We start from the raw sequence: 12,951 nt of genomic DNA on the forward strand, positions 1-12,951 counted from the left end.
GAATTTATACACTGCCCTATACAGTACCTGTAGATCTCAGGGTGGTTGATAGAACGAAATCCAAATATAAAACCACAAAATATATAATCAAAATAAAAACAACCACCCAATAACACCCCCAACCACATTTTAAAAGGGGATGTCTCTGAAGACGCCAGTTCTGCTTGCAGATGCCCATATGGACATTTTGGAGGGGTTGCAGCACTGACACAAGTTTAATATGTTTGCGCTGACGGTGACTGTATCCTAATTATTCTTGCTTAAATACTACTTTTCGTTTTCTTGTCTGTATATTCCTCTCTGTCATTTGTTAAATATGTCTATTATTATTATGAATCTGACAGCTAGAGAGAGAGCTGTGGCTGCCATGCCCTGAGCAGAGAGGTAGGAACGGGAAGAACCCAACCCGCCCCTTCTCCCCTCACGACTCGGCCAGAGCAGCGGCCGTCCCATGATGCTCCGCGGCAGGCGGTCACCTCGGCTCGTCTCGGCCTGCGTTCCCGGCATGCCGCGCGCGGGCCCTCGCCTCAGCCTGCTGGAATCAGGCGGCAGCAGCAGCAGCAGCAGCACTACTAGCAGGCGGGGCCGCCGTCGCTGTCGTCGCCTCCTCCTCCTCCTCCGCCTCCCCGCCTCCCGTGTGAGACAGCAGGAGGAGCGCCCGCCGCCTCAGGAGGAGTAGCCACCCCGCCGAGCCGCAGTAGCCGCTCGCCTCCATTACCGCCGCTCTTCTTACTGCTGCTGCTGCTATTATTGTTGTTATTGCCTCCTCCTCCTCCTCCTTCCCCTGCCGCCGCCGCTTCCCCGGCCGGCCATGCCGTCTCGGGCAAGGTAATGAGCCGCAGAGCCCCGGGGTCTCGGCTGAGCGGCGCTTCTTCCTCCGGCACCAGGCAGCACTATCACCCGCGGAGCTGGAATGACTGGCAACCCAGGTGGGCGAGCGGGCAGGCAGGCGGGTGTCTACTACGGCGGGGCGGCGGCGGCGGGGCCTAGGGTCTGAGGGCAGCGTGCGGGTGCCTCCCTCGCTCCCCTCAGCCTTGGCCGGGGTCGGAGGCCCTGAGGCAGGAAGGGAGCCGGCCGCCCGGGGTGGGGGTTGAAGGAAAGTTGCCCTCTCATGCGCCCACCCGCCGCCCCGGCAGGGCTCGCCTGGCGCGGCCTAGCGCGGAGAGGGAGAGGCTGGCCGCTTCGGCCCGTGTTGTGGATCGTCGGAGCGGGAAGGAGGAGGTGGCAGGAGACGGGGGAAGCCCTTGCAATGCCTCTCCCTCGCGGCCTACGAGGGAGGGAGGTCGTGGTGCTTCTACTACTACTACCGCCGCCGCTTCTTCGGGTTGGTTTTGAGGCCTAGGGAGGTTTAAAGCGGGTGGGCAACTGTGTGTGTGTGGAATCCCACCCCGTTTCTTCCTCTCTTCCTTTCTTATGTCTGTGTCTCTCCACCTCCACCCTTGTTGGCAGGGCCTCCGTAGAGATACTGGTTCCGGGTACGTGTGTGTGCGGGGAAGTTTGCTTTCACTCTCTCTCTCTCTGCATGTGTGTGACCAACCCAGTGCGCTGGTTGGAGGTAATAGGCCCCGTGCGTGGTGGGGTTTTCCTATTTCATAGATCTTTTATTTCTGGGGTGGGAAAGAGGATTTGGCATGGGGTGGGTGGGAAACTTGTATATTGGGGGAAGTTTTTGTACTAAGAGGTCTTGCCTAGGAGGTTGAACTCGGATGGCTTTTATGTACCTTCCCATCGAGATATGATTCTACGAGTGGGTGGGATAATTTATAGAGAGGCACACACCCCTCCTTGCCAGTTGAGGAATAATAAATATTAATGGGCTCTGCAAAAGCTGGTGCCTTAACAAATGCTGCAGTAGAGCAAAAGCATGAAATACAGCATTTATACCCACAGTAGAGGACTTTGGGTTGGGATAGGTAACCTATGGCCTTCCAGATGTTGCTGGACTCTCAAACTAAAATCATCTTGGGCCATTGGCCATGCTGGCTGGAGCTGATGGGAATTAGGATCCAACAACATCTGGAGTGCCAGGTACCGTTTCCATGCACGTTCCCATCCTCTGCTTCTGCAGTTCTCCTTCCTATAATTGATGGAATTTGAATTAATTGTTCATTGGGTGCCTTCATCCACTGGGTTAATTTCACAGGACTTTGGAGTTGCAACTTTGTTGTCTAGATGGTAACTTGTTGATACTGTCTAGACATAAGGAAGGCCTGGTGACTTGTGTCAAGGATTTAGTGTCTAGTTTAAAATGCATTTACAGTACTTGAAAGGGTTTGAAACTATTAACTCTTAAATTTGGGTTTTTTAGATTGCTTATGATGCTGTTAGATTTTACAGTGAATCTAGTATTTTAAATGGGTGATAAAATTAAATCCTTAATGGTTCAGATTTTCTATTTTTAATTTTAAAATTTGTCATAATTTGGTCTAATATGTTCACTATACTTAGGTACTCAGGACGTATCTTTTCACTTGCAGCACATTGGTGACATCAAAGTGCATGTAGGCTGTAGTTGTATACACAGTTATTTGAGTTCTATTAAACTCTAGGACTTTAGAATAGATGCTTATAGGGTTGTGCTATTTGTATCAATGTTAAAGAAATGGGTGTGAGGTGATAATGTCATGTACCTAAATGATAATAAGATTTATTTATTTTATTTATTCCACAACATTTATATGCTGCTTGATTGTTTTAAGACCTCTCGGCAGTTTACAAAAAATAAACATTGGTTCTGTTCCACATTTTCAGGTGTGTAAAACTAATAGTTCAGTTTTGCTTGTCAGTAATATTGAGATAAATCATTTGACATCTCCAAAAAGGGCAAATGAGTTTTGTACTGCAAATTGGTATCCAAGGAATAACTTGGGCATGGCCAGTGTGGTTTTTTGACCACTAAGAAGAGCAGGTCCCCATGTCATACCACAGTCTGCTCATGAAAGTCCCCTCAGTTTCAAAAATGGTTTGCTATGTGACATGTGGGGTTACTGTTAAAAAGACACATTTAAGTAGTTTTTTTTTTAAAAAAACAACAACTGGATACTTATCTCTTGGTCTCCACTTTTCCCAGTAGCATTTATTTGGTGGTGTAGTGGTTAGAGTGTTGGACTAGGACCAGAGAGTCAACAATTTGAGAGTGCAGGACATGAGATCAGGGGCGCCGACTTATAAAAAATATTGGGGGGGGCGGGGGCCCATACCGACTTATAAAAAATATTGGGGGGGCCCAAGACCTCCAAACCGCTGCTGCTGGGGGAACGAAAGGGGCGAGCCCCGGGCTGCCCCGACCTTAAGTGAACCTGTGAGGGCCCACCCTTTGCGGCAGCCGATTGGCTGCCGCCGTGGGCGGTGAATATTAATGAGCTAGGGGGAATCCCCGCTTCTCGCGGGGCTGACGCCAGCCCCTCGAGATTGTTGATGGGTCGAGAGCCCGCAACCCCACCCCCTCTCTAGATCGGGAGTGGCTTTGTTTTAACTCATTACTGAATGTATTTTAAAAGGTAACTATCGTCAAACAAGGAAAATAAAAAATACCAACATAATTTTGTGATTTTACAAAGCATCATATAACTAATAATTTTATTAAATTATTGGGGGGGCAGAGCCCCCCCAAACGAATTTTTGAGGGGGCTCGGGCCCCCTCAGGCCCCATGGAGTCGGCGCCTATGCATGAGATTGCTTCTAAAGCCAACACTGCTAAACCGCAACATAGAAAGGTTTGTTTGTAAGGCAACAGTGTTAAACAGAATGTTGCTAATCTTTTTGAATAATGGAAAGAGAGAAGTTATACATTAATGATGAGAGGCTAAACTGAAGGCACTGTATAAATAAAATTGCATCAGTGTCATAATCACATTTGAGAAAAATCACTTAAAATGCATGTTGGCAACAAGTTTGATGTAATCGGTCCGAGAACCAACTTCATCCTTTCAGATACATAAATGATACAGCTAAGATACACAGCACTCCAGTTTGAATGTATTGTAAATGAAGTACAAACTTTCATGCCTCTGTCATTCAGGATAAGGACTTAAGGTGAATTGTCATAGCTTTTTTGGTGGAGGCTTATTCTGTGGATGTAGATTCAATTCCAGACATCCCTAGGTAGGGCTCCAGGGGTTGCTGCTGTCTGAAACAATGGCAAGGTGTTTGATAGTAGATGTTAGTGACTACTAGGGCTGGGTAAATCATCAGTAAATCAGTAAATAATCCAAAACTGGTTTGAAGTCCATATCATGATATTGGTCTCATAATTTTTGACCTGGCAATATACGTGTGTGTGCTCTATGCAAAAATCACAATGTGGGGAAAACCGTGGAGCCAGCCAATGCAGCCCTTATTAATTTTGTCGGCTCAGCTCTCCCCAACCTCCTACAGGGGGCAGCAAATCACAGGAGCAAGCTCCGGCAAAAATCACGATGCGGGGAAAACCAGGAACCCAGCCAATACCTCTACATAGCTCCATCCTTATTTCAGACATTGTGGTATATTGGTATATCGCTATGTTTAGCTGATGATATATTACAATGTTGAAAACCAGTGACTACATGAAATAAAGATATAAAAATTTATAAATTTTGAGGCTGTGGGGAGGAAACTTTCCCCAGGAAAAAAATGGAAATTTTGGGAAACATTGAAAATATGTGCTGTACTTTCTTATCAAACTTAAATGTTGTTTCCTGTTTTAACAAAACAAAAGGTATCATTCATTTTATAAAATTATTGTAATATTAATTTATTTTATTTTAAATTATATTTTATTATATGCGAACAACCTATATATATGACCCACTCTTCTTCCTGGAGCTTATGCCTAGTAAGCAAACATAGGATTGAATCCTAAAAGGATAAATACCTTAGTTTTGCAGCAGGGTGTCTTCCCAAGAATCCTTTGAATCTCCAAATTAGGTCACCAGAGAAGGCAAGCAGTAATTCATGAACAACGTAGGCCCTTTATGTTCCTTTCTTGAAAAGGGTCACCTTTTAGGTGCAGAAATACGTACTGGATTTCACTTGACTTGTTGTAGACATCTACAGTCTTCAAAGAAATTACCAGTCTCTAATCTCTTCATACCATACACTTTGAGTGGGTAAAACATTGTCTTAGGCAGCCTCCTAAGTTCTGCTCAAGCGAGAAATACTAGAGAATGCTTCACTTGATATGGTTAATCTACATGTTACTACATTGATAGAAGGTAATATTGTGAAGAGGGCCATTTGTGTGGTAAACTTTTCAATAAACTATTGATAACTCACCATAACCATTAACCATTGAAATTGCATTCCCTCTAAAGGCTCTAGCTTAAATTTCAGGCATTTCCAGGAACTTTTAAGTTTGCTGCGTTTTTGCTAGCCCTGTTTCTTTAATTGCAGCCTGGCACAGGTTATACAGGTGAAGTTTTTCTTAGAGTGGAGAAAAGCAATGGGAAAAGCTTCTTCTGCTAGTTTCCTAATTGTCAAGCTGCTGTCAAAGGCACAGGAGCAGTACCAGTTAAAAAAGAAAGAAAATGGTAATCCTAGTAATTGATCCTCATACATAACTGACTACTACTTCTTCACTCTGTTACGCCTTATTACATATATTTTGATGTCCTCTGTTCCTGCCTTCCTCTTTTTAGCAGCTTCAGGAAAGCCTTTTCCATCTAGAAAATTCAGCTGCATGCCTCTTGGCTCTCCATATGGTTTCCCTCTTCTTTTGCAATCATGGTTGTCAGTACAATACTTGCTATGAAAGCACTTTTCCTTCTTCCATAGATAACTCCTGTCCATATAGTAGCTGTGCTGGATAAACATTTTTATAGCTTTATTTTTCTCTGTGTGCGTACTGTATTTTTGTAGAATAGTAAAATTAAGTTTCTACTTTAAAAATCCTATTTCCTTGGATATGTTTATAGTAAACTGAGAGACAAAGCCAACCTCCACTCAGGCTGTGACTTTCCCTTTTTAGTATCTTTGTGGGTCATATGATGGTGTGAGGAGTAGCAGGGGTTAGGGTAAACATATACTTCATTTAGGAACTGTCACAACTTGCTCTGCAGCATAGCAGCACTGAGAAAGGAGTTTTATCATTTTTGAAGGCAAAAAGTCATGTGTTAAACCTGCCATTTTTTAACAAACACACCATTTCAAGCACAATGGTTGCATGTTCTTCAGAAGATGCAGTCTCAAAGCTTCTGTTTTCAAGAGAACATGTAATGACTGCCACTGAAGAATACATTTGTTCCACAAATTTTAGACTTCTGAACAAATTCTCCATCTAGCACCAGTTTGAGATCATGCTCATCTTGAGATGTTCTCCTGTCTCTTTTCTTTTTAAAATAAGGAGGGTCTCCTGGGTCTGTCTTATGGATAGGTTAAAAGCCTAGATGAGTTTGTGCATCAAGGAAAAATAATCACTCTTCTAGTAATGTTGAGGTTGTGTCAGATATTACTTTCAGTTCTCCACAAAACTGCTGTTAAAGTGGGTAGTATTGGCTTCTTGTTCTTACTATGTTTGCAGAGCCAAGGATGCAGTATGGTTATGATGCTGTAGCTGATGTGGTGAGCTCTAGGTGTTGTGGACTGCAACTCCCATCAGTCCCAACATGGCTAGTGAGCATGGATGATGGAAATTGCACTTCACAACACGTGAAGGGAAGTAGGATATCCCTGGTCTATAATAGCTCATTATAATGTGTAAAATGAAGAAAGGATGGAAGTATCAGTGTGCTATACTGACAGTTTAATGAGAGAAATAATAATAATTTTATTATTTATACCTCGCCAATCTGGCTGGGTTTCCCCAGCCATTCTGGTCGGCTTACAGCATATATAAAACATAGTAAATATATCACACCTTAAAAGCTTCCCAATGCAGAACTGCGTCCAGATGTCTTCTAAAAGTTATGTAGTTCTTTATCTCCTTGACAGCAAATCTTACATGTAGCTAGAGGGGGAAATTGCATTATAGTGGTTCAGTTCATTAGATGGCAAAGTGTGAATTATTAACTACAGTTAGAAATAAGACATTACTGAAAATGCATGGCAGTTATTGAAAGCTGCTCTTTTCAACTCGCTTTGTGTGGGGGGAAAAAGAATGGATGATATCAGGTGTTATGCAAGAGGAAGAAATGGGAGTTCTTTCCCCTGCAGCCCCTCCAAATCTGCTCTGGAGGGTCCTCTAGCACTCTAGAGCAGATTTGGAGGGATGGGGGGTATGGAGAGGAAGGGGAAGTTCCATTGCTCTAGAGGAAGTCACTTCCGCTCATGAATGGGCAGAATTGAACGTCCCCCAATCTGTGCCTTGATGCCTTCACTTTTCCATTCTCCTGTACATGGCAGCCAATGAGGTTGGTCAGGGAGAATTTGAATAAGATGACTTGTATCATTTGTTCATTTTGCTGCATGTTGTAAGAAACAAATCCAGGGAATTGAGCGCTATCACACCATCCATGGCTGTCATTTTTGTTGTCTCTTGGAGATTGAATGTGTTGGGTATTAAGATGCACAAGCGAAAGTCTTACATGCGTTGGGTTGTAGCTAAGGTGTCTTGTGTGAGCAAATAGGACTTCACCTTGTACAAGGTAATCCTCCCTGCACTCCTGTTTTGGCAATTCTTCACTCCTACTGGAAGCCCTATTCTGCGACTTTTCAGAGTGTCTAGTTGGTTGAATGTTTATATATGGTAAATGTGTGTTTTGTCTACCTCTAACTAAGGACACTGTGGGACATTACTAATGTGAAATTGACTTGGTTTGTTTTGTATCCTATTATGTGTTGCATTATATATTACAAGAGATCAAATGAGTTAAGGTGAGCAGTTTTATTACAAATAAGGAAGACTATTGTGGCATTTAAAGACTAACAAATTTATCATGGCATGAGTTCTTTATTATTGTGAAATGCATTCGTGAGGAGAGGTGAACTGTGCTGCTTTGGGATTTTTCCTCCAACAAAAGAATGCTAACAGATACTTGTAAAATTCAGAAGCTTCAGTTCTAGTGGTCTCTAGCAACCACAGAATTTGGTTTGGATCCTCATTTGGCATTTGGGAAACAGCCTGATTTTGTTCGAAGCAGTTTGGAGACTATCCAATTTGGCTTGCAGTCTGAAGTTGAATCAGAGTTGGATGAAATTTGCAGGCGTTGTAGCCCCTTCTGAGAGGATGAATCCTGTCAAATTTCAAGGGCAACCTTGCAATTTTAGGGTGATTAAAAAGGGATTCACCTAATTTCCCCTATTATAGGGCAGTTTCTATGGAAATAACATACATCAAAGAGGTTCTTCCTAGATAAGAAACCTGCCAAATTGCAGACAAAGCGGTCTAGTAGTTTTAAGGTTGCTTTTTAGGGTGGGGGGGGGTAAAATATCCTCCTCCCTCCCTGTGGTTTATGAGCAACAGTTTTACTCTGAATATGGCACATAGATCTTAGAGGTGTCACTGTGAAGGCAAACTACCAAATTTCAGGAGGATGGTTGCATGGGGTAGGGATTAAGAACTAGAAAAACAGCTTCAGGCATGTGTTCTGGTTAGTTGGTACCAAAAGATGCAGAAACCAAGTGCAAACAGATTAGATAGAAGTGGATGTGTGAGCATGTAACAGACATAGAATGACTTGAATGCCCAGCATTTTCTAAGCAAGAACCATGAGCAGAACTAACAGAGCACAGAACAAGCAAGAAGATACCTTTGCCAAAGCGAAGAGCCCTGGTAAAACCATTATCTCAGAGTAGAAGCTAGACATAACAGTCTTCTAAGAGACCTCTCTTCACTTTCTCCTCACTTTCTGTTTTCTTGGCAAGCAGGCTGTGGGGAAAATGTTTCTGTTTCTTCAGATATGCTGTCTGCAGCTCTCTTTTTTTTAGCACCTCTGAATCTCTGAAGTACTCAGAATCAATTTGGTGGTCCTCAGTTCAGAGTACTTTGAAAGATCTAGTTTTGGGCTCAGATAAGCCATGAATCTGTCTGAAGTGGCCTGCTTTGGTCTTGTAATTCATCTGAATCTGATGCATAACCCAGTGTTGGGTATTGAACACTTTATGTTTTGTTTTTAAGGTTGATCATGGAGATAGGATTCTGAGAGAGCTGCTCTACTAGATGAGAGCTTAAGACTACTAAATCATGGTGGCATTTAATCAAAATACTTTTTGTTAGTGGGCAGAGGGGGGTATGGGGAGCTGAGGAACCTGTGATGTCAAACACTGACACTGGGGAGCTTTTTATATTAGCCACGTCTGATGTTGAAAGTTCTTCCATGCAGGGTAAACTGTGTAAACTTCCATGTTACATCACTGATGCATGTATTTCACTGGCCTAACGTGTAGTGGAATAGATATGTTCATCATGCTAGGTCAATATTTGGTTTTTAAAAGGCGTTTCCCATATGGGAATGCATCTCACATAGCTGCATAATATTTGAGTCTCCCTTCTCTAATAATAATTCATAATTCTCTCTCTCTTTTTACACGGTGAAAACTTGAGGACTGTTGCTAATTTGACTTGGAATAGCATTGAAAAGCTGTTAGTTGTGGGCTTTCCTGTTAGGGAAGCGTATAAACTTAGGTTTCTGCAGGTTTATCATTCGTAGCAGCTCTTTAAGTTTTTACAGGTTTTACTCCACTGAAATTTAGTTCTTAACACCTAGTGCTTTTGCTGTGTCCTTGATGCACTTTTAGCTGATGCCGCAATAAATTAAATACAGAAATAGGTGGTACTGACCTTCTCCTCATACAGGTGCTTAACTTGCTTGTTAACTTGATGAATTTTTCACTGGGCCAGTGATGTTTTATCAGCTGGGACTCCACTTATCAGATTGTTAAGTCACAGGGAGAATTCATATGTTCCACAAGCTAGTGAATACTTCTCCACTCTTCCACCCTTTCCTATTTAGAGATCAGAAATTCTAGAAATGTGGGAATAGTAAGGGCCAAATCGGAGTAGAGCACTCACTTAAAATATTTCTCTTTTTGCAGAACTGACAGTGTATCAGCTGACCAAGAGAATTTAAAATACTCTTCATCCAGAGACCGGAGTAGTTCTTCTTCTTATGGATTACAATCCTCGAATTCAGCGGTGGTGTCTCGACATAGACATGATGATATCAGAGTCCCCACTGACATACAGAATGAAGAAAAAGGTACATAATTTGTCTTCATAGGTAAAAAGGAATACTGCCAGTGGAAATAAACTAGTTTGTGGTCTAGATGAGGGGTGGCTGACTTTTTCAACCCCATGGTTTCATTGAGGGTCGGCTGCTCCTCTGGAGCTGCTTGCTAGCAGTGAGCATGCCAAGTGCAATCTTGCATGTGCGCACATTCACCATACACAGGTTACACATGCATCAAGCACACATATTCACACAGCTGGGGAGTGGGGTTGACTTAAAGAAATGCAGCAGACTCTCACACACAGATACTCAGGCAGGCACATGGGGCAGGTTACAACAATTAAAACACAATATTTGCATTAAAACACAATCTTACACAATGTTAGAAATGGTTTAAAACAACAGAAATAGGGTGGTACTAATACTACCTTCTTTTTTGTTGCCATCAGCTATATAAGTGGTCCCCAAACCCTGATGGTGGTGTGAGTAGCAGTTATGGGACTGGTTTTTTGAGATCAGTGTCACAGACTCGAGGGAGTCCTGTATGTTATCATGAAGACTTGTTTCCCTATTGAACAGATATATGGGTACTCCTCTCCTAGTGTCCCCTGTGGAGAGCATGGCTGCCTCCCCTGACCACCTCTCTCTCATCATGATATGCAACCCCATGTTTATGCTAGACTTATTCTCTTAAATGATGGCTTAAAAAATACCCATTGGCTCAAGCACCACAGAAGCTGAGAAACTGGAAAGTAAGGTCTCTAATGCCTTAACAGATGTGCCCCGTGATCAGTGATGATGATGTGCAATGTTACAAACTATGCTTGCTTACATCTCTAATGTCTCTTAACTCTTAGATTTTAAGGTAAACCAACTACTGCACAACACTGCCTCTCCACTTTGGACAGGAGCACTGTGATGCTGGCAGTGTGGTCTAATGGTTTGACATATGAGTCACAGGATACATTGCCACAATTACTACTGTATTTTTCCGTGTATAAGAGTAGCCCCCCCCTAAAAATATTGTCAAATATTATGGGGCGTATTATACATGGGGGCATCTTATAGACAGAAAAATACGGTATCTCTCCACGTGACATACATCACTGGGTTCCTGTTAGTATGATTCTTTCCAATATTTAATCTGTCTTCCTAGTGAACATTCTGAGGGTGTTCGCTGTGTGGGAAGAGGTTCAGTGTCAGGCAGTGTGTATGTGTTTCAGTCTAGGGTGATTATGAGGGGGTAAGGGGTGTGGGTGTTGTGTGGAGCAGTGTGTGGGGGTGGCTTTTAAGTGTACGGTTTCAGTGTTTAGAGTTTCAGTGCAGGGTGGGTGTGGAGGTCTCAGGATGGGGAAGGGATTGCATGAGCATTTTCATTTATTGAGTTATTTGTCTGGTTAAACAGATGGCATGCCACAGTTGCTGTCTCTCTACATGACCTAGTTAAATGGTGGTTGTGAGATGAAATAATAAAAGAAACTCACCATTGTCAGACCTCCTGTGGAGACAGTTGAGTGTTGGATGGGATATTTGTGAAGGAGGTTTCAGTGTAAGGCGGCATATATGTGGTGTTCACCATGGGGCAGGGCGCATATTAATTGCCCCATATGAGGAAAACAGTGGGGTGGGTGCATGCATGGCTATGGGGTGCATCGTCCCCCATGACAGTTTCTAAGGTGGTCAGAATTATTTATTTTATTCATTAAGGGCATTTATATCCCACCTTTTTCTCCAAGGACATCAAGGTGGCACACATAGTTATTCCCATCCTCATTTAATCTCCATAGCAACCCTGTGAGGTAGGTTAGTCTGAGAGGCAGCGACCAGCCTAAGGTCACCCAGTGAGCTTCATGACTGAGTGGGGATTTGAACCCTGGCCTCCCAGGTCCTAGTGCAGTACTCTAACCACTATACCACACTGGCTCTCAAAGCCATATACTCCCAAAAGTTTGGTGTCCCCCTGTGTTGCTATTGCATCACACAGCCACACGAGGTATGGTAGTTTTACAATGGGAGAGCATGTGTATTAATGGGGTGTGGTCTTCCATGAGTTTCCTGGGTTCCAAATGTGCCCATGGCCCCAAAAGATTGACAAGCCCTTATTTAACCATTGCGTCGCACCATGATATTTCATAACTTAAATGAATAGGTAACAGAGTGATTCATAAACTTAAATAAATAACTATCCCCACTAAATGTGTCATTCAGCTGAGAAGGACAGGTAGCTCTTAACCTTGGAAGTTTTTCAGAAACCCACAGTGCATGGCTGTCAAGAGAAACTAACATGGCTCTGGCACCTTTTCTTCTAGGTGGCTACAGTGTCAATGGAGGATCTGGGGAAAATACTTATGGTCGGAAGTCGTTGGGGCAAGAGCTGAGAGTTAACAATGTGACCAATTCTGATTTTACCAGTGTTCAGCATGGGAATCGTGCTTTAGTCACAAAAGACATGAGGAAAACACAGGGTAAGTGTGTTGTCCTGGAGAAAAGGGGAAATTCTGTTTATCTGGCAAAAAATTTCTTGTTGCTACAGTAGCACTAGGGTCACTGCCCAAAGTAAAGTAGAGCCCTATTACATTTTTGCAAACTCAAAATCTCTAGCATTTTGCCATTATTACACTTTAGTTTGTATAAATTGGGTATACTTTGTCTCTGAAATTACTGCAAGAAGAGGCTTTTTCAATGGTAAGAATGATCCTTGGTCAATTGTTGCAGGTTTGGATTTGCTTCAGGGCTAGAAATCTTGTACTAAAGTTACTGCAAGTTGTGAGATAAAGATGAAGTAAGCCTATTGTGTATATGTTGCTCCTTGGTAATTGTTTACTTTATACTTGGATAGAAGCATGCCCATGTGTAATATCTCAAT

At 42.9% G+C, this 12,951-nt stretch overlaps 1 protein-coding gene across 1 annotated transcript in view; it reads left to right on the plus strand.

Moving 5' to 3' along the window:
* The first annotated feature begins 560 nt into the window (after window positions 1–560).
* The window catches only part of SMG1 (SMG1 nonsense mediated mRNA decay associated PI3K related kinase), a 71,143-nt gene continuing 58,752 nt past the window's right edge, over window positions 561–12,951 (plus strand). Inside the window, exons 1-3 of the mRNA XM_081887899.1 lie at window positions 561–929; window positions 9,952–10,115; window positions 12,395–12,550. Of these exons, the coding sequence (XP_081744025.1) occupies window positions 832–929; window positions 9,952–10,115; window positions 12,395–12,550 (418 nt within the window). The 5' untranslated portion in view covers window positions 561–831. The remainder of the gene's footprint in view (window positions 930–9,951; window positions 10,116–12,394; window positions 12,551–12,951) is intronic.

Source organism: Podarcis melisellensis, assembly GCF_964234715.1.
Source record: "Podarcis melisellensis genome assembly, chromosome: 14".
NCBI classification, from domain to species: Eukaryota; Metazoa; Chordata; class Lepidosauria; order Squamata; family Lacertidae; genus Podarcis; species Podarcis melisellensis.